General features: G+C 42.0%; 1 protein-coding gene across 1 annotated transcript; it reads right to left on the bottom strand.

The window, feature by feature from the left end:
• Positions 1 to 15,159: 15,159 nt before the first annotated feature.
• Positions 15,160 to 26,103, bottom strand: PLAU (plasminogen activator, urokinase). The gene is made up of 11 exons (XM_090058266.1): positions 25,967 to 26,103; positions 24,212 to 24,337; positions 23,281 to 23,338; positions 22,995 to 23,099; positions 21,677 to 21,851; positions 20,829 to 20,926; positions 19,975 to 20,170; positions 18,842 to 18,984; positions 18,061 to 18,201; positions 17,168 to 17,316; positions 15,160 to 16,510 (listed from the first exon to the last, which is right to left on the bottom strand). The coding sequence occupies exons 2-11, from the start codon at positions 24,269 to 24,271 to the stop codon at positions 16,322 to 16,324; spliced, it is 1,314 nt and encodes a 437-aa protein (XP_089914392.1). The 5' UTR covers positions 24,272 to 24,337; positions 25,967 to 26,103; the 3' UTR covers positions 15,160 to 16,321.
• Positions 26,104 to 26,758: the final 655 nt, after the last annotated feature.

The raw sequence follows: 26,758 nt of genomic DNA, 5'->3' as shown, positions 1-26,758 counted from the left end.
GGACATTGTACTGCTTTAATTATATATATCATTACAGTTAAGATTGTAGATTGTGTTATGGGTAGATGGCACAATCTGCCCATGCACCTTTTATTTTCCTGTTCTGAAACCTTTAATGCAAACTGTGAAAGCACCAGAGCCAGGGTCCAGTAGATTAATGAGCTGGTTGTACTGTACTTTATTCTGGTTAGAAATGACAGAGTTTAACACATCATCCATGAGGTAGGGAACTCCTTGCCTCCTAGGATCATCCTTTTGCATTACTTCCTCTGAGTTATGCTGCCTGACACTTTTTGCCATAAGCTTCCTGGCTGCAGGTTATGATCTAGCTCTTCCAAATTGTGACAAACAGTACTTTGGTATGCATTGAGCTTAGTGCTATCTCCAACAGCTGTATGATGTAGTCAAGGTGACAAGCTGTGAAATAACAGTAATTTTGGTGAGTGCTTTCATAACCATAATACTATGCTTGTGAACTATAAGATATATACTACAATAAGATCTAGAAGCTTTGCTCATAGAGCAGGGTCCTACTATCCAAGGTATTATGTACACATACACTGTTTTACAAAATGTGTCTTCCCTGGGGTTCTGCAAAGTGATATGAGGTAATGGCAGAGTAGGCCAGGAGGCAGTGCATCACCATTGCCAGGCTGAGTTGCCTGGCTCTGCATCCATCTTCAGGATAGGAGTAGGGTTCCGCAGCAGAAGAGGTGATGCGAAAGGGTTCTGTTACTTGAGGAAGCCTGAAACCACAGTGTACACAGAACAAAAAGGTTTTCGCTGTTTCGGGGGAACTTATAGTCTGTCTCCACTGCAAGAGGCTTCAGAATACAAGTAGAAGAGTGAGAACACAAGTTAATAGTGTGACAGTTGTAAGTAGACAAGTTTCTTTGGGTGAATCTGATATCTTTTATTAGACCAACTTGAATAGTTGGGAAAAAATTTTAGCAAGCTTTCGGGTTTAAAAACCCTTTGTCAGGCTGAGGAAGCCTCTGCAGTTGGTGTGTGCCATTCCTGGATGGAATGATTAGTAAAGAAGCCAGAGGCTGGGCTGGTGTGCATGCAAGACAAGAAGTCAGTGAAGATGTAAATTGAGAAGTCAGTGAGAGACAGGCGGGGAGGCGGGGGAGAAAAGGGGGATGAATGTAAAAGTTGAATAGTGGAGAGGTACCTGGGGAGTCAGATGACAGGCAGGTTATAATGCGTCATAAATCCAATGTCTATATTTAGTCCATGATTTTTTGTATCCAGGAGGTTGATGAAGTGAAGTTCATAGGTTTGTCTCTGAGAAGTGTTTTGTAAGTTCCTTTTGAGGATTAGAACTACACAACTGGAGAGAGAGTGGTTTTCTTGTGAGAAATGTGCCCCCAAAGGTAAGTGGGTATTTTGATCCCAAAACTCTGATCCTGAAAAGTGGCAGAAAAGGACATTTTTCTTGTGATTTCCAAGTTGGTCTAATAAAAGGTATCATTTTGGAACCAAGAGTTCTAGTTTTTGGTATGTTGTATTCAGAACAACTTTGTGAGAAGTTGTTTTCAGGAGTGCTATACTTTCTAACTGAAGAGTGAGTACATGGTGCCTCTTACCATGTGATAAAAATTAAAATGAAAGAAGAAAGGGTACAGGACAGATGTAGATATTTGGATATGATTTACATTCATAGGATCAGCAGATTCACTGCAAGAAAAACACTTCATTTTATGAGGCAGTTGCTCCACCTAGCAGCAATTTCTTGAAACAACAGGGGAAAAAAAACAGTTCCCAAGACCTGTATTCCAGTTTATTACAGCTACTTAAACCTGCCTGTAGTTTGAATGAAAAAAAGAAAACTGGGATCTCTCAAGGTTCTGGATCCAAGGCTTTGGTCTGAGCCAGTCTGTGCTTTGTGCATTACGCTAAATTGATGGTTCCTCTTCAATAAAAGTATCAGTAAAGGATAATACTGCTTAGAGAATAAATGGTCCTCTCTGCCAGGATCTTGTACCTACGTGTAGGGACCTACTTAATTCAGTTTTGTGGATTTTTGTGGAAATTGCAAAATCCAAGATTGTCCATAATATCTGCAAAATCAACAACCAAAAACATCTTAATAAAAATAAAATGCTGGCTCCCCAGTTGGAGCCAGCAGTCCTTGCTGTCAGGTAGGGAAGGTGCCAGCTGTTGGGAAGGCACAAAAGGCAGCAGACAAGATGGCGGCTACCCCTTCGACCCTCCCCACCTCTCCAGTCAGCACTGAGGGCCAGGGCTGCTGCAAAATGACTGTGGAATTAGAACTTTATTCCATGATCAACCCACGAAAATTGATAAGTCCCCCTGCAAGCTAAGTAGACCCCTACATATGTAGGATTGTTCTGTACAGGAAAGACAGCATTGAATGACCTTCCCGAAGAGGAAAAACATCCACAATGGAGAATACTCCTATTGGAAGATGATTTTGTAGTTTAGCTATCTTTGTCACTGGGGTTAGGAGAGTTTTCCCAAATGTTAGCTTCATATTTTTCTTTAAACCTCTCTCCCCGCTTCAGCCCCCCCAACCCCTCCCTACAGTTTACAAATCACCAAACTAATATCACTAAACCACTCTATTCAGTACTGGTAAGGCCTGAGCAGAAGTAGTGTATCAACTTTTGGGCCCCACACATCAAAAAAGCTGGAGACAGATCGGAAATAGTCCATCCGAGAGCAACAAAATTATTAGAGGCCTGGGAAGCAAGATTTATGAGGAAGGGCTGAAAGAACTAGTGTTATTTAGTCTGAAGAAGAGAAGACTGAGAGGGGAGGTACTAGAAGTCTTGAAATACCTTGAAGAGTGATTACAGAGAGGATGGAGAGCTAGGACTGCTCTTGGATTGCAGGGCATTTCTCTGTGGCTGTAGAGGACAGGATTAGGAGTAATAGCTTTGAGTTTCAGCAGGGGACATTTACACTGGAGATCAGGAGAAACTTTCTGACCATGAGAGTGGTCAATCACTGGCAAAGACTCCCTAGAGAAGTTTTAGAATCTCCACCCCTGGAAATTGTCAAGAGCAGGTTGAACAGATGCTTGTCTGAGACTTGTTTAGTCAGGGCTGATCCTGCCTTGAGCAGGGGGCTGGACTGATGACTTTGTGAGATCCTTTCCAGCCTACTTCACTGTGATATAATGCCCAAGATCTTTGATCTTATTCCCAAGGGAGATGTTATCTTCAGTTAAAGTACTAATTTATTAATCGTGTGACAAAAGACTATTAAACAAGAACAAATGTGAATCTTGTACTCTATCAGCCTGTCCAATGACACTGATATCAAATCTAGTTTCAGAGCCATATCTATCAAGGTCAAAGAGATTCTAATGTTAACAGGAAAAGAACTGACATGTACATTTGTATTGATATCTTGTTGAGTCCATTTAATTTCTCCTGTTTGCATATGTATAGGGATCTTTGGATGCTGTTTTATCTTCATTGCGGGATTCTACAGCTAAAACTTCAAGATTAGGAGCTCTGTTTGGCAAGGATTTTTCTAGGCTATGAAAGCAGTCAATTAGTAGCTAAACAAGAGCGCCAGAATCATGGATTGCATAGAGTAATTTTCTTCTTGCTATTCTTTGTAAATAAAAAATAAGACTAGATATCCTATTTAAAACAGGCAGGTTTGAATACTGGTAGCATTTTAAATATGTTAATTTATTTAAAACATTATTGGATTTGTACCATTTTATTAACTCATGCAATGATGTTGGGGTAGTAGACTGTGGGAAATAATGAACATTCAATTAATTAAAAGCAGCAAAGGAGTTTATCAGCATGTTGCCTTAGCTACCACATTCAAAAGTGGGTTAGGACAACCTACCATCCATGGGGTGGTATCCACCCTTTTACCCAGTACTTAGCAGTATCCCAAATGCTAATATTAGTTGAATGCACAGCTACAAGCAAACTATGATAGTCTACCGAGTTGATTTTAATTAATAAATCTCTCTCTTGAGCAGTCCATGGGAAAAACTAAATGGTAGATGGGGGAGAGCTTGTGTCTTGTACTCAGTCTTGGTCTGCACTCCATTATTGTATTGTATAGCTACCTTTTAAGGGCATGATTTTTTAAAATAATATAATAGTGTAGCTCTTAACATAGTATAGCTCATTCTGGTTAATGCAGCAGTATAAGTATGTTTATACCAACATAAATTGAAGAACTACCACTTTAATTATAGCAGTATATTTTTGGGAATGTCAGGCTCAGATGATGGACTTGAATTGCTTGCTTGCATGGTGTTGCAAATATTGCTGCTTTCTAAGGTTACCAATGCTGGGCAAACAGTGTTAAAAGGACATCAACCTAAATCACACTTCTGATTGCAAACTTTGTCTTGACCCCTATTACTCATAACATTAATAAAGTGTTTTCTGCTAAAATTGTTAAAGCTAAAAGCTAATGACTTCCCTGTCTTTTTAAGGTTCATTTGTGTGCATTTGACAGTAGTTGGCACGTAGTCAGCTTTGCAGCTTTGCCAGTGTATTGTTTTATTTTGTCAGTTTATTTTGCCGGTATGGTTCTTTCTCTGTTCTTTTAAATCACAGACTGCAAAAGCCAGGTTCCTGGAAACTAGCATTAATTTTCTTTTCCTGAATGAAATAGGTTCAGGTTTTGTGATGTCTATTTAATTCAGCTTTAAAGTTGAGAGTCTAACTGCACACTTAGGACATTCAGAATTAAGTGTTCTTCTAGGACACTGTTAGCTCTGTTGTCTGACATGGATGTACTGGAGCAGGTCTTCCTTTGCAGGACTTGGTTCTAGCAGCACTTTCTATCTTTGACTGTCAAATGTTGAGGCTCTCATACTTGTAATTCATTACAGACATTGTGACCGTCGGGCTAGCGGAGGTGGAGGGAGCACCCTCTTCGGAACAGCGTCACGGTGGAAGGGTGGTGCTATCCCCCTAGGTCCGGAGCAGATGTAAGGTAATCAGGTCCCCGCCCTGGTTCTCGCCCGCCACGACTTGTTGTAAGGTTCAGTGGGACGGCTCCTGATTCTCCGTAGCCCGGGGTCCCCGACGGTCACGTTGCGGGGCTCCGCCACCCCTTAACACCCCGGCCTTACGCCCCCTTGGATTTCCTGTGGGCGAGACCCCGGCCCTCGCCTGGGGTGCCCCGGTGATGCTTCTCACCGGGTCCCTTGCCCGGGGTAGAAACCTAGCCGGCGGGCATCCCCGCTTCTGACCTGGGTCCTTCTGGGGGTCCTCCCTTCCGGTTCTGGCCCGCTGGTGTCCGGCGTCGGTCCAGGCGCTCACGGTGCCTCGTCGGTGCCCTTCCAGGTCCCAGCGCCGACTCCCGATCTGCAAACTCCGGGCGCAGGCGGGACGCAGTCCCAGTACTCCCCGTCGCTGGAACCCTCGTTGTCCGGGCCGGCCCGCCACTCCCCGCTCCGGGTTCGGGGTCCAGCTGCCGCCGCTGTCCTCCCCCCCAATGGGGTAAGTAGCCCCTCCCCGTCGGCGTCCGCGCTCCCGCCGGGTGCGGGTCCCCTTGCCGTCTCCCTTTCTGGACTCCCTGTCTCCGCGGCAGGGAGTCCCTCCTCCGGGCTCCCACCGCGTCCGTCCCGGCCGGCTGTTTTTATTGCCGGCTCCCGGCCACCGGCACGGGCGCCGGCTTCCGGCATAAACAAGCGGCGGATGTCCCGCTCGGGCTCCGCCGCCTCCGCGGGCGAGCCCCGCCCCGTCTCCCCGGGACAGACATAAATGAATTAAATCTCAGTCTTTCAATAATGAGGGAAATGTTGACCTAGTTTACTTGATCTGACTATGCCTTGGCCTGCAACTAAGCTGGAAATAATACACAGGAATCCTAATTCCATCCTATGTCTGAACCACAAATCTGCTGCATAACCTGCACTGGTTCTGAACATGCTGCACGTGTACTTCTTGCTCTTTATCGTGTTACATTGGGTCACGTGTTCCATAGCCGTGTGCTTTGTGTGTGAGTTCATTTAATTAAAGTTGCTTTTGGAATTATAAACAGCTATTGTTTCTTTGTAGCCTGAAACATTTTCTCAGGGCAAAAGCTGTGGTGGATGCTGATTACTTGGAAGGTGTCCATGTTAATATTTCCAGAAGGAAATGGATTCTGAAGGATATTAATTTTATAATAGCAGACTGAGCTGGCATTTACAACAAAAGCCCAGAAATGTGGGAAGTGACTGGCTGGATGAGACCAGGTGCCTTGAGTCAGTGGAGTTCTATGTAGAAGCAAGCATAAACCTGCATGAATTGCAGTGCTAGGACTGCTCTTGGATTGCAGGGGTGCAGCAGATTTGCTACAATTGTCCATGCACTTTGGAAGGTTAGAATTGCTTTGAGTCAGCTACAATTATGAATACAACCACTGTTTTTACAAATAACTCCATGATATTTGGGACCCTGAGTAAAACCCAAGTGTTTGTTCACAGGGTCTGAGAGAGAGTGGCAGGGCAGCATATGGGAACCTTGGTAGGTTTTTCCCTGCTCAGAGTACAACCTGTACCTCCAGTCTATATGCCTTTCTTTCTATTTATTCATGGAAAACAGAGAGAACATCCATGAGCTATCTAGAAGAGAAGGTATACATGTGTCTTGCTTTTTAATACTGTCCACTGTAAATGCCTTCACAGGTATTCTGAATGCAAAAGCAAAGTACCCAAACTCAGTTGCAAGCATGGTACCCAAACTCAAAAGCATGAGACTCAATTGCCACTGGTTTGTTTTTATTTTCTTTGAATTTGTATGCAGTCACATACATACATACATAGGAGGCCTCAGGCACCCCTACACCAGGGCTTCACCCAATACGATCACATAGCCCAACTCCTTGATGAACAGGGAGATGTGAAGTCTGCCTGTGTGTGTACCCTTGATACTTGGGTTTACTCAGGGTTTCACTCCCTGTCTCTTCCCTCACAGCAAACAGCAGCTGAACATCATCTTTTCGAAATGAATGTTTCTTTAGCCTTTGACCTGTAAATCATTGACCTTTTGCCTCACTGTAAGGCCTGTGTATTGTAGTAGTCAGGAGAGGGGAAAATTGGAGACAGTGAAGGCACTCCAGCTTCCACTGAAAATCAATGAGAACTGTGTATCTTATTGCTATTTGTGGTTTCTGAAGATCTTCCCTCACAACTGTATAGTATATAACTAAATCCTTTCCTGTTTCCTTTCAGCTACTCAGTATGGTTCAGCTTACTCAATTACCAAACACTATTAATAGCTGGTAAGTATTGAAGATGGGGGTTGTGATGAGAATGGGCCTCTTGGCAGACACTGAGGGCACATCCAGACAAGCGCGGTCGTGCGGTATGTGGGGCAGCAAACATGTTTCCGGCGCCACATACCGCACTGTCCAGAGTTCTCTGTGCTGCAAGTGCATGCTGCCCAAGTGTGTGCCGCTCTGGTTTTTTTCCTGCAGCTTTTTTTGACCCCTGGATATCCCAGGGTAAAAAAAAAACTGTGGAAAACCCTCCCAAAGCAGTACACACTTGGGCACCATGTGCGGCTAAAAAGTGGAGCCAGGGTGCTTGAAGCTGTGCTGTGGCTGCCAGCCAGGCTTCACCCGGCAGGATTGCCATGGCTGCAGCTCCAGGAGGCCCCCAGGACCCCAGGCAAGGCTGCTGGGGGCAGCACAGTGCTGGCCCCAGGCTCCCCCTATGCCAAAGCATGCATGGCACGGGCGTTCCCCAGGGACAAGAAGCGGTGGCACAAGGTGCACCACCGCTACTTGTCCCCAGGGAATCAAATGTCCATGCAGGTCTGGACATGCCCCTAGTGACCATTTGTCATTGAAAAGAGGCACTGGGTCTTCTTGGAGCCTTTATAAAGGGGAAGAAGGACGAACAAAAAAGAAAAGAGTGAAGGGTTTTTTTCCAACTGCATGAACGTATTGTGTTGGGCATTAAAGGTTTTGGACAATCATCTGAACTTTTTCCTTCCTATTGGATTTGAACCTCCAGGATTTTATAGGTTCACCCACTACCGTTGGTGTTCTAATACTTTTTGTTTTGTTGAAGGACTACGCCAGAAATAAGAATATAAGTAAACATATATAAATCAATATATATACAGTATTTACCCAAATACAAGGCAACCCTGGACTTAGAATGACTCCCTAATAATTAGATGCTGTACATGAAAATAATTAGATCATGGAATCATAGAATCAATGAATGGGAAGAGGCCTAGACAGATCATTGAGTCCGACCCCCTGCCATGGGCAGGAAGGAGCACTGGGGATGGCAGGGGTCATAAGACCCCAGCCAGGTGCCTATCCAGTCTCCTCTTGAAGATCTTCAGGGAAGGTGAGAGCACCACCTCTCTGGGAAGCCTATTCCAGGCTCTGGCCACCCTTACAGTGAAGCAGTTCTTCTTAATATCTAACCTAAACCTGGTGACTCCAAGGGGGGCCCTGGTGAACAGACTTTCCCCAGGTCCTGCTGCTGGCCCCTGATAAGGTTGTAGGCAGCCACAAGATCCCCCCTCAGTCTCCTCTTGCAGAGACTGAAGAGATTCAGGTCCCTCAGCCTCTCCTCATAGGGCTGGCCACGGAGGCCCCCAACCATACGAGTGGCCTCCTCTGGACCCTCTCCAGGGTCTCCACGTCCTTCTTGAAGTGCGGCGCCCAGAACTGGACACAGGACTCCAGCTGCGGCCTGACCAGCGCCGCACAGAGGGGGAGCAAGACCTCTCTGGACCTGTTAGTGATGCCCCTGTTGATGCATGACAGGGTGCGGTTGGCTCTGCCTATTGCTTCATCGCATTGGCGACTCATATTCATCCTGGAGTCAATCCTGACTCCAAGATCCCTCTCTGCCTCTGTGCTGCCGAGAGGGTCAGCCCCTAACCTATAACCATAATGCTGATTCCCTCTCCCCAGGTGCAGCACCCTGCACTTGTCCTTGTTGAACTGCATCCTGTTCAGATCCGCCCACTTCCCTAACCTATCCAGGTCTGCCTGGATGCGGTCCCTGCCTGCCGGTGTATTCCCTTTACCCCACAGCTTGGTGTCATCAGCAAACTTGAACAGGGTGCTCTCCACACCCTCGTCCAGGTCGCTAATGAAGATGTTGAACAGCACCGGCCCTAGGACCGAGCCCTGGGGGACTCCATTGCAGCGAGGGGCACAACCCTGCCTGCTGCCCACACTGGTCCCATGCACACAGGGGAAGTGTGACCTGGGCAGCACGGAGCATATAATACAATGATTAGAGCAGGGGTAGGCAACAGTTTTTGGCCGGAGTGCCGAAAAAACCCACAGTGCCTACCTTGGAAGGTGCCGGAGTGCTAGCATGCCAGAAAAACAAAATGAGGGCAGGGAGCACATGTCAGGATGCCCTGCTTGTGCCCCTTGTCCCCCACCCAAAGCCCCTGCCCCCCAGCCCTGCTCGTGCCCCTGTTGTTTTGTTTTTTGTTTTGTTGTTTTGCCTCTGAAGTGATTTGCTGGAGTAATCCCCCGTTGTCCATGGGGGGTGATCCTTATGTTCATCATTATCATTCAGTGCCAGTTCAAACAGTTTTCAGCCATGACTGATGGAATATGGAAGCAATTAGATTCCCACTCCATCTGGAATAGCGTGCGCTGTGGGTCCTAACAGCACTTTGCTTCTCCCTTTTTTTTATAGTTCCAAATCTTTCATTAAGAGGTTTTTCTAAAGCTGTTCAGGGGTTAAAATCAAGGATGAGTTTATCTGAATTACCCTTTTTAAAAGATAAATGCGAAGTTGCTTAATACTACAATCAGTGTTTAAACTCCTTTGGTAGTGTGAAGTATTATTATTCATTCCTCTGAATCTGGGTGATTATTGTCCTACATCACTATTGGTGAGAAGAGGCAAATTTTACTTGATCTATGAATTCTCCTGCATTTTTACTTTAAAATGTTTCTAAACATCTCTATGTATGATTGACTTGTCATAAGAATTTAATCTGTTTGCTCCAAATTATGAACAGCTTGGTAACTTGTGCAATGATAATGGCTGCAATGAATTTTCAAGGGATATATGCCAGGACAGAATCTGGACCTATGCATTTGTTAATAAACATACCTTGTCTGAATGGTCATTTACTTGTTTGAATCTGGTCCAGGTTGGAAATAATTCAAGCTTTAAGTTCTAAGGTGGGTAGGTGCAGATGGCTCAGTCCTTCACACCCCAATAAGTGCTCTCGTCCAGCATGACACTGCTCTTAGACATGAACCCCTTACTAGTCCACAGTTCAGTGCTGTGGGATTTTATGTGGGAGGACTTGGACAATAGAAATAAACGATACAGCATGTGCAATATACAGGTGACTATTTCCCAGGGCATTGTATCACCACCACTAGTTTATTTTAAATTCAGTTTGTTTGTAAGTGCTTTGAGTCACTTCACTTCCATCTTCAGTAACATACTCCAACTATATAAGGTAAAGTAATCTACACAAACAGTATGTATCATTTCCTCTTAAGTTTTGATAGGTTCAATCAGCTTCCTATTTTCTTGAAATGCTAGATCATCTTTTTTCTGTGTTTCTTAAGATATACCTTCTGCGGAAGTATAACAGAGAAGTAAAGACGTTTCAGATCTAATTAGTCATTTTTCCAGTTTTCCCAGGGCAACAAGAAAGACCAAATTCTATGTCCATATCTGAAATGTTTTCAACATTTACTGGGCCATGTCATGAGCCTCCTATTCAATGTCCCCAGGGAAACAAGCATCCATGCTCGTGTGGACGTGGCCCTGGAGAGCAACATGTAGATTAAAAGCTTGCAAATTTCTTGCACTATGAAGACTAAAAGCAACACACTCCAGTGGAAGGATTGTGCAAAAGGAAGAGAATGCAATTCCTTGTATGCTCATGTCTCTGAAAGCCCCATGTGGCGGTGAGGTCTGATTGGGATGTGACGTAAACAGCATCATTCTCCTGAAGATCAATTGTTAAAGATGTCTTTTTATCAGTGTAGTTTGTTTTACTCCTGGGATGTTGCTTTACTTTTTCTTTACTTTAGATTCTTAGTCTACAGAACTAAGATATTGTGAACATACAGTAATGACAACAGAAGTTATTGGTATTACTCAGGGTTCATTTGGAACAATCTATACATTCAGAAGTCAAGGTGCACTGGTATGACTACTGCAAACATTTTATATTTGATGAATCAGAATCATGTAAAGACTTGAAGTGGTAAAGAGAAGAGGAAAGAATGTAAAACTCAGCTAGGATGGATTGTTCTGTTTGGTTCTATGTAGCTGAAAGCATAGGGCCTTTAATTTCTGTGTGCTGTGTGTTACATTCCCAGTGGTTTGATGTGAGGAGGAAGAAACCATTTTTTTTCTGTAGAATTGCAGCATTTTGCATGTTCATTTTCAGGTGAAAACTTTGCTGGTGGGAGAGCAAAGGTCACGAATGAAGTAAACACCATTTTACTTAAATTTGGAGAAAGAAGAAAGAAAAAATTCTTCTGATAAGCTCATTTCCTCTCTTCCAAAAAGTGCCCTGTACCACCATGCTCTGTACTTAAATCTAAGTATTTATCTGTGTGTACCTGCATGTTTGTGCATGGATTATGTAGAACTGGGACCTCGATTATAGGAAAGTAGGTCTGGAAGGGACCTCACAAGATCTGTTCCAGCTCAAGGTAGGAGCATGACTTTTTAAACCATCCCAGGTAATTGTCTGTCTAACCTGCCCTTGAAAACTTCCAAGGATGGAGTTTCCACAGTTCTGCACTCTGTACCTTGCCAACCCAGGCCAGAAGCGTAGTGTGCTGCTGGCACTACCCCCCATTCACCTTGGCAGCTCATGAGTCCCACTCTGCCCCCTGCCTCTGTCCTGCTTAGCGCAGAACCTCTGTGCCCCGACCCCAGACAAAACACAGGACCCCCCATGCCTCCATGATTGGGGCAGCCCCACAGAGCTGAAGCCCGACTGGGCTGCAAGGCGAGCATGCATCCCTTTGCTGACTGCCTGCAGGTGTAGGATACCCGACAGATGATGTGGCAGCAAGGAGAGCTATGGTTGCCCATGACTGGTAGCTGGTCAGGGTTACAGGACACTCGGCTGTGCTCAGCAGTGTCTGGCAACCCAGGGAGATCCTATCCTGGCAGGTATACAGGAGCACTTCCCCCTCCCCACCAAAGGGCAAACGTGTGCTCTGTTTGCGCCCTGTCTAACCTAGGGTGCTTAAAGTAAACTGTGTAACTTTAATCGATTCTACCTCAAGTGTTTTGAATGTCTGTACCTAGTCTCTGTAGGTGCCTTTCAGGTATTTGAAGACTGTTATCAAATCTCACCTCAGTCTTCTCCTCTCCAGACTGACTGCTCCTAGTGCTTTTAGCCTTTCCTCTTAGGTCTTGCTTCCTAAGCCCCTAGTCATTTTTGAGGGATGATATGTCCCTTACCTAGCCTGCATCCATTTTTGTTTCTGCCTGCAGAGCTCTTTACCTTGCTCTACACACAGTTCCCTTCATTATTTTGACTGTTCCCTCAGCATCCCTGTGCATTTCCCTGCATGCTTTACAAGGGAAAGGACAGTCTGTTGTAGGACAGATTGGGGAGCAGTGGATGCGTTGTACTTCCAACTCCCACCTCTCCCTTAAGGGTCTGCTAGCTATAGCCAGCACCAGATAGCGTGCATCAGAGAAACTGAATCAGTTGGTGCAGGGAAAGTTACATGAAGGAACACTGTGGAGGAGCATGTGTCCCTCCAATCTCCTTCATGGCTGGGCTTAGTTTGCAGAGGCAGCTCTCATCAGGTGTTCATGTGTGAAGATTTCAGTTTTGTCAGCTGGTTTGCTTTTATCTAAAATAAAATATTTTAACTTGAGAGGAGACAGTTGCCATTTCTGCGCGCAATCATGAGTTCTGCTTGTGGCTCTTCCTTTTGTTGTGGTACAGGGAAGTATAGCAGATGCTGTCTCTTGTTCACCAGGAAGTTGCTGCAGATTATGGAACTTGTTTGTGAAGGATCCAAAAATGTCTGGATTGTGAATATCTTTGAACTTTTGGGGGTGGGGGAGAGGGAAGCAGTGAGGGAAGAGGACAGAATACAAAACTGAACCTGAATTTCACCAGATCCCTAGCCCCTGTCTCTGTTCACCTTTTTATCTGAAATCCCTGAACCTTAGGATGCACAAGACCATCGTGCAAATGTTACATATGGGGGCCTTCTTCCTTTTTATTTGCAGTTGTATTGCTATCAATTAATTATGGTGTATGTTTTTTACTATCATACTACTATCCCACTATCATACTAACTCTAACACTCTTCAGATCCTGGTTTTATGGAAGTAGATCCTTAAATACGTTTCCATTTGTGTACCAGTATTTTGAAGGCTGTCCATACAAATAAGCTGCAGTGTTTTATCAGATAAGATACCAAATCTTCCTGGCCTTCCTGACTATTTTAGAAGGATGCTGTAGTGATACTTGGGTTTATTAGCTTTTCTAGTTGAAGCAGTGGTTTTCAACCTGTAGTTTGTAGACCTCTGGGGGCCCACAGACTATGTCTAAGGGGTCTCTGAAAGATGGCTATGATCACTCAAGAGTATGTGAATACCCATACCTATAATTCAAAGGGGTGCATACCTCTATTTGAAATTTCCAGAGGGGCTCACAAATGAAAAAGGTTGAAAACAACTGAGTTAGGGCATCAGACAAATACATTGTATCTTACAGGCAGTATTCACATTGCCCCCTACATCCTGAATAGATAAGGGTCTACCCAATTCAGTGGCAGACAGCTGTTTTCCTGGGCAGATCATAGGGCCAGCTGCCATTTTCAAGGGCTTATCATGGCAGCCCCCCGTGCCTGTTGTTGTACATGCTCCCCCTGCAGTTTTAAGGACTAGGGATCAGGTTGAGGTAATGTATAAGCTAGACTCCTTTGTATTCAGGTTTGCATAAGCTTGTTTACTGAGGTACAAGTTTTACCACTCAGTACTCTCTCCAAAATTCCTGTTGGGACATTTTGAATACAGGCTTCTTCTAAAACCACTGTCTGTAAGGTCAAGAGATGGTGAAATACTTACTGCATCTTGTTTTCTGGGAGTAAAATGGTAAGTGATCTCCTGATGTCCCATATGCCTGAAATGTTGCATCTTGCACATTTTTAACACTCCATGCCAGAACTGAAGATTTAGGAGTATCATCCCTGAAAGATTTCATACGGACCAATCACAGTGGTTGAATTTATTTGAAAAAAAGGTGAGGGGGAGCCATGGGGGGGTGGAAATCACAAAATGAGCTTTGGGAAATAGATACCAAAAGCACTTTATTTTTCTATCAGACTTAGCAGAAGAAAAACCTCCTGGTGTCTTGAGCTTTGATTGTCTTTCGTCGTTCTAGAGCAGTGATTCTTAACCATGGTTCTGTAAAATGCTTTTAAGGGTGCTGTGGGTTGCTGCTCAATATTAGCACTGTTAAGTGTGCCAACATCTACACATGATTCACAAAATAAACCCAATGTGAAAAAATATTCAGAATTGTCATGGGTCTTTTTTTGTTTTTTGTTTTGAGGTTTGTTTGGTTTTTTTTGGGGGGGGGGGTTGTTTGGGTTTTTTGAGTTCTTTACAACAGAAGAATTGCTCTATCATTGTTCCATAGTCAAAAACTGAGTGAAAGCTAAAGCTGTATTTTTGAGGTGTGCCTTGAGTCTAATCAGGGATGACTTGAATCCAATCAGGGGGATCTTGAATCTAAAAATATTAAGAACTACAGCTCTAGAGGGCAGAAGTCAAATGTCAGCTAATATAAGCTTGAAAGAAACAAGAAATTTTATTGGCTGTAGGGTTACACTATATATTTTCTTAGTAGACTTTTTTTTTCCTTGGACTAAATTTTGTGTCTACCCTCCCCCATCTTATGGCTACAGCAGCTTTATACTGCAGATTCAGGAAGGAAGGAACTTATTTCCTTTTGACTTATTGTACAATTTGCTGCATCAACCCTTCCTCTGCATGCTGCAGAAGAACACTGGTTTTGTTTAACTGAAGGAAGATCATACAGAGGTCATAATCATTAAATAGCCTGCCTGTGCAGGACTGAAATTATCCCTCCTCAATATTATTTGGCACTAATTACTTGAACAGGAAGGCTAAGATATTAGGAATTCTTAGTTCCTGTTCCTCCATTCAAGCCATGCCTTTTGCAGAGAAAAGAGATTGAAACATCCACATAAGATTAGCCATTTTTATTAAGAGTTTTCATCTCCTTTAACAATAAGTTAAAAAAAGATTTAAAAAATTAAATAACAGGTGAGGTTCCAGCCTCCATACAAATATTACAAATAATTAAAAAACAGTTAAAAATAAAATTAACAGGCATATAATACATCTTTGGGAAAGAGGTAGCTCTCAAACACCCTTATCTAAATGAATGGGGCTAAGTTCTGGCATCTTACATACCTGTAGCATACAGTGGACAGGCACTTGAGGGCAGAACTTGGCCAGAAATGAAAGGAAAATATAACAACTTGCCCCTCACCCCAAACACCTGCCAACATCTAAACCTATAATCAGTACACATACGGACATACATTGATATTGGAAGGGTCAGGACAAACCATTGGTGGGATTGGGTCTGAAAGCCACTTAGGGTTTTCTATAACAGTTTGGTTTCCTGTAATGTACTCAGTTAACTGGAATGTCCTTACAGTTATCTTACCAAGACATGACCACCAGTAATGTTGCTGAGCATTCAGCATGTATAAGGTTTACAAGATTGGGCCCACATGCCAAATATCACTTCATTCTAAGTAGAGATTTGTTTTTTCTGACCAGAATTTCACTCAGTACATGACAGTACAGTGACACAACTCTGTTCTGATACATGAGACCTAGTTCACTGTTTGAATATGGGTTCAACTGTATTAGGCTGCTAATACTCATATCCTGATGTTCTTCAGTAGGTTAAACTAAAACAATAGTTGTTTTAGAACAAAGGAACATACAAAATAAACAATTTTTCAAAAAGTTGAAATAAAATGATTAAGTTACTGATTGATAAAACTTTACAGATACTTGCAAAAGACTAATATTGGTTCTTATATAAAGTAGGGAGGTAACTTTCAGTACCGTGCTTGGAAATACTTATTATTTAAATGTTAGTTTCCTATGGAATGATTTCCAGGTAATCCACAGCAGTGGACATAGCAGAGGTCTATTTGCTTCAGATGTGCTGATGTGAAGCATTTTTAAAGCAAACTTGAGAGGAACTCACACGAGTAGTCTCCAAACTAACACTCAGGGTTTCAATGTACTGCATCGATACATGGTTCAGTCCCATTTGTGTGATAGAAGTGCTCAGACTTCTTGCTTTGGATCCAGGCCTCAAGAAAAGATCACTTATTTGGAGGGGACATGGCTTTTGAAATGGATTCCATTCATCTCAGACTCAATCCAAGGAAGATACTGGGTGACTCTGGTGTAGACTCCAGGACTGTTTTCCTGAGCACAGCCAATTCCCCAGCTGACAATCCCATACAGAGTCATGCTGCCATTGTGTTCACAGACAAGAGGGCCACCGGAATCTCCCTGAAAATGCAAATACAACAGATCGTGGTTGGTTTTCTGAGCGTAAAAAAACTTTCATTATAGCATCTCTCTTTTACAGGTAAGTTTCTTATATTGTTTAAAATAATGGAACATTTGAATCAGGATTAAATTGTGGGGTTCCTTTACAATGAACTATTTTGCTCATCGAATATAATGTGCAATTAACTCTACAGGAGATGTGCAGCTAAAAGCTGGTTCTGCTTCCTCATTTAAGGTCAGGGAAGGCCCATCTACTTTGTGCGAGGTGCCTGTGCAAAAGCAATGCACCTCTGTGAACCTGTCTCCTACCACATCTCTGCAGAGCTGAGTTTGAGGGAGGCAAAGGGATCTACCAACCACTGGTTCAACAGATGTAGGAATACAGTAGTAGTTGAAGCTGTCGTAGACTTGAGGCTGCAATCGTAGCCATTAAAAAGTGCAGCTGCTCCCTTCCTCCACATACTGGGCAGAGGTGTAGGGGAAAGTCTTGCTTTCCCTGCTCCATTCAAAATCTTTTTTGAGCCATGTCTGGCTACTGCAGGGAAGGAACACCACAATTTCTTGGCTCTAAAAATGCATGACTTAGGGTTTTAGTAGTGTATTCTGCAAGGACTCTCTCTCAGAAGTAGTTTGAAAAAAATATATAACCACTCTTACCTTGCAGGCATCGACTTTCCAGTGAATATCCCCAGCACAGACCATGTTTCTGGTAATTTTATAGTCTTTGTAGTATTTATCCCGGCACAGAGCTTGTGATAGTAAGTTCACATTGGCTGACATCAGTATTTGAGAGTAGAAATAGTCAACTGCAAACAACAGGAACTTGTTGAGACAGACCTTTTCCAAAAATTCTAATGCTATTTTTTGTGCAGATGTACTACACAAGACATATTCCTATTCTGTCTATTTTTCTGTACATGAACTGTAGTTGTTCATAGCCTAGGATTTTCAAAGTAGCTCATGGCAATAGGCTGCAGGTGAAGTAAGCCCTTTAAAAATGCCAGCCATGGCTTTGTAGTCTCCTTCAGTTTCCATGTTTAGATTTTATGATGCTCTTTATTTCAGCATTCTCCCAAGTATGAAGTGCCCAGCATAAACATCATGATGGGAGAGATGGAAATTTATCTTGGTATATGGCAGTAGGGAGTAATACCACACAGCGTATGGGTTACTGCAGTAGCAGAGTGTAAGGAACACTGTTACTTCTGAATTTTGGGATCAAGATAGATTACATAGAGGAAATATATATTTCTATCTATATTAACAATATTAAGAGACTGTGTTTCCACTATACCATGCTCAAATTGTATGCCAGCTTGCCCTGCTCTTTTCTCAAGTGATTAAAAAAAATCCCCTAACCAAGGTTTTTTATTTGTATTTAAAAAGAAAAAAAGTGACAGTGACACCTGGCCTTTTATATAGCACAGAGTAATACTTGGTCCTTTATGCACCAAACCTAAAGTAAGAGGTACAACAGATTCCCAAGTCTGATTAGGCTCATAACCCTCATTCCATGAATACAAGTTTGAGAAGAGGAGCAATTTACTTACAGTTATCTTGTTTCCCATAGCCAGAAACTTCACATTGGGTGTTGACCCTCAGTTCCAAGTTTTCAGGCGGCAAACAAACAATTTTGACATATTCAGATTCAACTGCACATTGCCCAGATGCTGACTGTATTTTCATCAAAGCTAAACAAACAAAATCAGAGGGTGCACTTAATGTTGTATAGGAAATATTCATAATAAATGCTGTACTTATACACAAATTCTATCATACAATCATAGGGCCTGAATCATAGCTGGGATATTTTTTGGTCCCAAATCCATCTTTATCAAGTTGAAACTGGTAAGCTTTCCAGCCTTCACTTTCAATTACCTGCATGATAATGAATGACAAAACTCTGAGAAATAGACTTCTCATGAATGGAAATGAGACCCTACTAGCCAGGTGAATCTTTTCTCAATTGTTCTTTGACAGGATACTGGGGTTAGCAGCATGTGTTTAACACATTAAACCACACACAGCAACTGAGTCACACCCTGACTTAAGCACCTGTTATTAAAACTTCAACTTTAAGCCTGGATCAGTGAAAAACAGAACGTGCCTTTGTTTTTTTCTGAAGGGGGCCAGGGTATATGGAACTGGGTAGCAAGTGCAAAACAAGTAAATCTGTTCTGATAAAATGCTGGCTGGTACAAGAGGGATTTCTTGCCTGATATAGACCTAATTCTCTCTCTCCTTACTTTAACTTAAACAGCTTCTTCCTCCTTATGTGACAATAATACATTAGACTCCAGATTTGAGAGACATATTTTAGATGGCACTTACCAATATCATTCTCATAACCACCTGACTCATCTGAAAATCCCGGATGAGTGATTATTTTTTCCACCTGAAACTTCTGTTCTTTTTTGTCAGTGGAATTCAGCTGGGATTTTCCAAGAATAACTGTATATTCTGATGGGTTTATCCTGGATGGAAGATAAAGAAGAAGACATAAAGATATCGGGCTTCTGAAAACATGAGCAAGATTTGTTAAATTTTATTCATAATGTGGGTCAAGCCTTAGTTATGTGAACATTTGTCTTCCTATTCCTGTTTCATAACAGGCATATGGTTACTTCTCTAATTGCTTATATGGTATAGCAAATTAGGTCACTGTGAAAGTCTGAGCCTAAGTATTTCCTATGGCAGGGGTGTCCAAACTCTGGCTCACTTGCCACAAGGCTAGGGGCCTGAGCAGAAAACTCAGCAGCAGGTAGGGCAAGAAACAGATGGCACAGGAGCACATTGGGCAAGGAGTACAGGGCAGGAAGCAGAGCAGCAGATTAGGAAGGGGAAGAGGATCCGAGTGGCACTCAGGAAAGGTGTGGTTAATTTATGGCACACCTGCAAAAAAAGTTGTCCCCCTCTGTTCTAAAGAGTGGAAGATTCCCAATTCTCCATTTGAAAAGAATTCAGATCCCCACAAGTACTTTGATAAAACCCCATCCTCAATCTATTTCTAACTAGCTCTCTTGTTTTTTTCTAAAATCTTTAGCCTCTTCTTGGTAATGAGCCCTCCTGAAGCACCTTAAATCCCAGGGGAACTGATACTATGTTATCAGCCAGCTTCCCTTGAAGTATTCTGTGAAGATGGTAGATGAAAGGCAAGTTGAAAACAAGTTTTGAGAAGAGCTGAGCCACAAAAAATCCTGGCTTAAAGTTATCCTACATTTCCACCTGAATGTGTTTTTTTTAGGTTATAACCTGGTAGGTCTACTCTGTCACACCATTCCTATTTTATTATGAAATGGAAGATTTAGGCTTTCTGTGACTTAATATGTCCTCTTGGCATTGCTTAAAAGAGCAAATTTGTTGACAGTTACTGCTGTGTTATGTTTAAGTAAATGGCCATTGCCCTAAGAGGTCAAGCTAAGAAAAGTGGAAATAGCAAAAGGAGCATTAATACTGACACTTACTCTTTTTGGAAGCAGTGTGCTGCAGTAAGCAACCAGCAAGGGTGGATGAGACTGCCACCACACACAAAGTGATTCTCAGCTGCTTTCTTTGAATAATGATAGATGGTACCTATCCAAGGCTGAGACTCTATCTTTGCAGGTGTCCCACTAACAATTTTGTAGTACTTGGTCTGTCTCCTTTGGCCACATGTAGGCCCTGTAAAATAAAGGAAAATCTTTTTTTCAAATGCACTTACAGTATGGCAGCCAATCACCTGTCCATGTGCTGAAAATAGAAAATAGCAAGTCATGAAAATGTCAAGATGGTGTTCACACTTACACCATCCAGTCCTTATGAAGATGTTAATTTTAAGTGGCACATGTTATATGGTGTTTCTGCCTTTAGTTTATCAACAGAAGATATTTGAGCATAGAGGGCACCTATACATGTGCAGCATGGCTGCTCTGAGACACAGTAATTACAGTGCTTCAAAAACAGTCTTGATTAATTGAGTCTGCTAGAGTATGGTAATTACTGTGCTCCAGCAGACTCCAGCATCACATGTATCAGCATCCTGCACTGAAAAATGGTAGCAGAGGTGCTTTAACTAAACCTTGTTCAACAAGCTTTAGATAAAGCACCCCCGCTGCCATTTCAGTGCAGGGATGCTGATACATGTGATGTTCCAGGTGCTTTAAAATCCCCTTCCTTCTCCCCACCCCCTGGGGCGCTCATGTATAAATCCCTTAAGTGTGTAACAACAGAATTTGGTCCTCACACATGCTAAAACTCTCCAGTTTGAAGTTCCCCACTTCCTGTGGAAAGTACATGTATAAAGTAAACCAGAGTATGGTTAAAGCAAGAGCTAGCTTACCTGTGTCACTGTGACACATTTGTATATTACAAAAGTGTGGCACGATATGGAACCCTTTCTTAACATAACACCAGGGTTTAGAACTTCCATCTGGATTTCTGGAGAATGAGAAAGAAAAATCATTTGTTCATTATGACTACTAAATACTGATGACTCAATAAAAGCCTAATATCCATCAACAAGAATCATCAAAGCTCTTCCATTGAAAAAAATATATATTAAAGGAATTACTTCACAGAAGGATAATCATAAATGTCTGATAAAAACTAATAGCTCATTAATTTTATTAATTCATAGGATCATAGGAAAGTAGGGCTGGAAGGACTTCACAATGTCAACTACTCCAGCCTCCTACTCAAGGCAGGATCATCCCTGACTAAAACCTCCCAGCCAAGTGTCTGCCTAACCTGCTCTTGAAAACTTCCAACAATGGAGATTCCATTTTTTCTATGTAGCCTGTTCCAATGCTTGACTCCCTTATAGGCAGAAAATCTCTCCTAATTGCCAACCTAAATTTCCCCTGCTAAAGCTTGAGGTCATTGCTTCTACTCTTGGCCCTTATAGTCATGGAGAAAAGCCCATCTCCACCTTCTCTGTAACAGTTGCATTGGTTCTTCTCTTTAAAGGGCCACTTCTGCAAAATGCCAAGAGTCCCCAAATACCATTAATTTCAGTGGAAGATCTGAAGATTAGGTAGTTTGCACAATTTACCCAAATATTTGCAATCAAATTTTAGCAAGCAGCTCTTTGAAGCTCCTGGCATTTCACTGAATATATACCATTATTATAGGAACTTTGGGGCTGAAGAGTGTGTGTGATAGCACTTAGTAACTGTTTCATTATTGTACCTGCAGTAGTTGTGTTTGCCCAGTCCAAGCTGCAGAGCGTCCCTCATGTTTGCATTGTAGGGTCTCCTAAGTAATGAGGGAGAGTCCCATGACAAACATTCTTTGTTGTACTCGCACTCAGACACCGTTCCTCTAAAGTCTTGACCATTTTCATTAAAACATCGTGTTTCAGAATCTGAAATATGAATATAAAGTTGGCAGCCTGTTTGGGATTGTTAGCAGTAAGCTGAGATGGAAAGAAGCCATGAAGCCCTTCCAATAAGAAAAAGATTGATTGGTCTAAAATGTCAGATGGTTGCAACATTCTGCGTACACAATTCTGCATATGTGTGTGCATTCATTATAATTTTTCACTAAGGTCTAGGGGTTTTGGTATTAAATATATACCTTATTTTCAGGCTTATATTACCTTTTATTTAAGAATCTCAGCCTGCTTCACCTAGCTAACAAAGTCTCCCAAAAACTCTGGAGAAACATTCCAAACAAACAGGGTAAGTAAAGACAGTCAAAAAGCTTGAGGCTGAATCAATTCAGTCTTCACAGGTTAGTCTAAGCTATATAGATTGGACTGATAAAGAAGTGAACAGACATTCACTTTTGATTCTGGAAATGCAGCCACATGCCTGCAGTGGCCCAGGCCAGAGGCCAGGGTGGGGGGAAGGGGGACACTAAAGCAGGCCTCCTTGCTCGGCTGCTGCAGGCAGCTTTGGCCAAGGCTAGCCCACCTACCTTGTCGGCAGTGGGGAGGTACGAAGTATTCTGGGATGCTGGGGGACTGTGAGTTAACTTGAATCTAGAGTGGATCTGGGACAGAAGTTCAATAAACCAATTTAATCTAAATCAGTTAAGTCATGCCCATGTTTATCTTAAACCAGTTTCAGCCATTTTGAAAGTGGTTTATATGCACTGAACTTCTGTTGTGCTACAGATCTGAACCTGTTTCAGATCACTTGTATTAATTTATATGTAGTTTCTGTCCCTAGCTACAGAGTGTATCTTACAAACTGGGAAACTGAATTGGAGAGGTCATGACCTTCACGAAGTAGGGAATAGAACCAGAAGTGCTAACTACCTTTATTCTAATACAGTGATTCTCAGCCTTTTTGGACTTGAGGCATCCCTCAAATGTACTCAGTGGTTGAGAGGCAGTGTTCTAATATTTTGGCATTGCTTCTTTCTCCTGTGTATTAGTAATAGATACCAATCTAGAGGCCTTCTTTATTGGTACACAAAAAAGAGGTAATAACTTGTAACTTCAGAAAATGAGTGTTAGGAAGGAGGAGGAATCTAGATTGGGATAGGAACTATTCCACCTTACCTATTTCACAGTGATTCCCTCTATATCCATTTGGACATGAGCAATGGCTAATCCTGGAAAAGAGTGTATAGGAAATGCAAGTTCCTCCATTCAGACAATTACAATCTGTTAACAGAAGACAACAATAAGCAAGGTTACAATTTGTCAATAGTTCCATAATGTGTAGTTGAAGGCTGCACATTTAGTATATAAATATGCAAAAGGAATGTGTTCTGTCTTGTGCTATGTGCACTTACTGTGCAACAACTAGTTTTAGGCTATAAAAGTAGAAGTGGCAAGTATTTACCTTTGTGTCTCAATTTGTGTTTGCTGGGTAAGTCATACAATTTCTGTCTATTCCAAACCTAAAGGGAGAAAAAAATAGAAGCTTTTTTTGGTTATGGAATATTTTCTTTTAAACTGTTGTATTATTTATGTCTGTGTCTCTGAAGCGTATGCATGTAGACCTATTCCTGGATGTACACCTGTAGTCTTGAGCAGCACACATGCAGCTGATTGATAAGCACATCTGAATTTCAATGCATTGACTCAACATTATAATTGCTGTTCTTCTTGGAAGGCTTAAGCAGTCCCACAAGCCAAGCCCAAAGGCAGGGGTTGGCAGTGTTTTTGGGCAGAGTGCCAAAAACACCCACAGCCTTGACTTGTAAGATGTTGGAGTGCCAGAATCACATGGCGGGGAAGCCGGGAGGGGCCCAATCTTTGTTTCTGCAGTTCAGCTCTGGCCCCTTCCCTGCCATCTGCACCGAAGAATGTGTGCCAAGTAAAATGTCTGTGTGTGGTACTCTGGCACCCATGCTAGGGGTTGCCTACCCCTGAACTAGGGCATTAGAGGGGAGAGTATATTACTACCCTCTGATAAATCTCAGTGACGTCCTAGAAACTGAGGTTCTGCAACTGGATTAGTATTAAGAAAAACAAAGTAAGAGGAAAAGATCCTCTCTGCACCTTTCTAATAACTAGTTAAGGTCTCTCCAGAAGACCACTTTTGTGTTTCCTTTTCACCATAATTAGAAGAAATGTAGATGGAAATAACAAACAAGTTCAAAATACAGTCATGCCATCAGATAAAGCCAGTTGTTTACAAGCATTAGAAAGTAGAATTCTAATAATAGGCCAAGTTCAGAGACGAAAGGAGAAATTATTGGTTATGGTCAATAAAGGAGGTAAACAATAGCTGCTATGAGTGAGTGCCCCCTGCTTATTTCAAAACTTACAGAGTCTAGTCCTGTGACGAGCATGCCCAGCATTACCGAGATGATGGCAAGTGACTTCATGGTTTTGGGTAAGGTCTGGTTTAGTTCCTCTTCTCTTATCTGCGGTTTTTGGTGGGGAGTTTGTTTCTGAAAATAAAAATGGAGCTTAGAAGTGTGTTGTGGCTTGGAGTGCCAGGTTACTTTCTTTATTTTGTCTTTATTCACGTGCTTGACTTCATCACAAATCATGGTACTATTAATTAGAAGAAGAAGTAAAGGCAGTGACTTTGTATGACTATTTGCCCTTCACTTTTACAAGCCAAAAGAGAGTTTATTGTTTTTTACTTTAAAAAATAGCTACCATGTCAATTTGAATTTTTCCTAGCCCCTTTTCTGAAGCTGGAAAGTTTCTCTGTTTTGCAGTTGGATATAGATATGGAAGCTGAGCAAGTCTACAGTGAGCAGCTCTTGTAGAAAAAATACTTGTACAGGCAATTCAATATATAGGTGACACCAAAAAAAGGACACATTCTGATTTCACTTTCCACAGACTTGAAAAAAAACTAGAAAGGGGGAATAAAGAATTTCATTGCAAAATGTGCCTTGAAACATCTTGCTTTGGTCAATTCAGGTATCAAAATTAATATTATTTTGCATCCTCTTTTCGAGCGTTGGTGCAAAGTAATATTACTGATTTTTGTAACTTCAATTTAAAAAAGCAGAGGGTAGAATGGAGAGCTCCCTTGTTATTCTACTATCACGCCAACGTAGAGTTGTAAGGAATGTGATGACAAGGTTACTTGGTTGCAGTTCAGGTTTGTTATCTATTTTGAAGGGATGGTAGTAGTTCATGATAAGACTTTTCAAAAGTGCCCAGCAACTATGGGAGCAGGGCAGAGTTTCATAAGAGCTCATGTCTTATTTAAGTACCTACTTGCCCTGGATATGAACTATGGATGCTGAGCACAAGGAAAAAAAATGACCACTTCATTAAGGTACCATCTAAATCTGACGTTTGCTTTTTTTCCATTTATTTGGAGTTTTGAAAACTAGTAAGTAAAAAGACTTCAGACATATTCTCTTTTGGTTTTGCAGATGCAATTGCCTCTGTCAGCCAGAAGGACTGTGCGCATGTAGCAAAGGCCAGCTTGCCTGGTGTCAATGGCAATCTGCCCATAATAGACTGCCTTTCCAAGCCAATTTTGAATTGTTTTTCAAAGACAAAGAAGTAACTGGTTTTCATGTTTCTAAAGCAAGTCAGTTCAATTAAGTGGAACCTAAATCTTTTCCTACAACAAAAATTGTATTCCTGAAGTGACAAAAACAAGGGATAAATGTCCAAAAGGGATGTCTAAATGCTGAAAGAACCTAAACTATAAGCAGTGCTGGTTGAACAGTGCTAGAAAACAACCTGTGTCAAAGATATATAGATATATGCATTTCTCAAATTCATTTAGATTGAAAATGGTTTAACAGAGCAATAAATCTGCAATCTGGATTTGTAGTCTGCAGTTTTTAACACATTAAAACAACTGGTCATTTATTTGCAAACAGAATTTAGGAAATCCAGTGCTTCAACAACACTAATAACACAACGTTATAGGCTGTGGGAGGTTGCATTATACAATGTTTGGAATGTAAACCTAGCAATCAATATCAGCTTTGCAAAAATGCAGCTTTTCCTATAGGCTTTTGAAAAAGACATCAGTTTTACAATGCCACAAGGACAGTGTGTGCCTGTAAAATACAACTGGATTTTAAAGGTATGGTACTTACCAGTTCACTAACAATGCTGCAGGCTTGCCGTGTTCTGAGCTGACAGTGCCAAAGGCTTGCAGTGCTCTGTGCTGTTACAGCAGCAGCTTTAGAGCTGGAGACTCTTTAGCAATCAATCCAAGCTTACCACAGATTCCCACTGTTCTGCAGAGGAAGCACATCACTATTTAAACCCTTAGCCTGAATTGTGATTGGTTGGCTCTTGTCAGTCAAGCATTCCTTTTTGATGACCACAGCAGTGTAGGTTTATATTGTCTTAATCTTTTCACCACTAGGAGAATTAAGAAAAGTGCATGTTTAACTCTTTGCAAACAGAAATCTCTGAATTACTCAGGAGGGGAATTCTAAATGCTACTTACTATAGTTTCAGTGGTGTGGGGGAGAAGCAAATAATTCATAATATAACAGGTAAAATTAACCATATTCATAGTTTGGTCTTCATGAGTTCCTTAACTTTTTGTGTCTGGTGACAGTCAATAAAAATCTTACTGGAATGGAGAACACGGAGGGGTTAAAACAGTATGTAACAGCACTAATCAAGCAATTACATGTTTTTATAAACCCTTCCATAGTACAGGAACCTAAAGTTCTTTACCATCTGTGGGTGCCCTCTTGTGGACCAGAGCAAAATTTAACCCCATACATTAAGGAAAATCATTTCTCCTGGTGAAATACTGACATTGTTAAGGGATATCAGGCATGTTTTATGTGCCAAGAGCACTGAACGAGTTTTTAGAACATAGGTGAAGAGTACCATCTCTAACTGAAACTCAAGAAGGTAAAATGTGGGTT

Source organism: Crocodylus siamensis, chromosome 7, assembly GCF_052110815.1.
Source record: "Crocodylus siamensis isolate JL-2025a chromosome 7, ASM5211081v1, whole genome shotgun sequence".
Taxonomy (NCBI): Eukaryota; Metazoa; Chordata; order Crocodylia; family Crocodylidae; genus Crocodylus; species Crocodylus siamensis.
Note: the sequence above shows the minus strand (reverse complement) of the source record. Positions and strands in the feature narration are given on the sequence as shown.

Excerpts from the sequence above, each read along its gene's own strand:
- PLAU (XM_090058266.1), bottom strand. The coding sequence starts at position 24,271 with ATGAAGTCACTTGCCATCATCTCGGTAATGCTGGGCATGCTCGTCACA. Across the intron at positions 21,852-22,994 it reads AGGGAATCACTGTGAAATAG|ATTCTGAAACACGATGTTTT; the intron begins GTAAGGTGGAAT and ends TTCATATTTCAG. Across the intron at positions 17,317-18,060 it reads CTATGGGAAACAAGATAACT|TTGACTATTTCTACTCTCAA; the intron begins GTAAGTAAATTG and ends TGTTGTTTGCAG.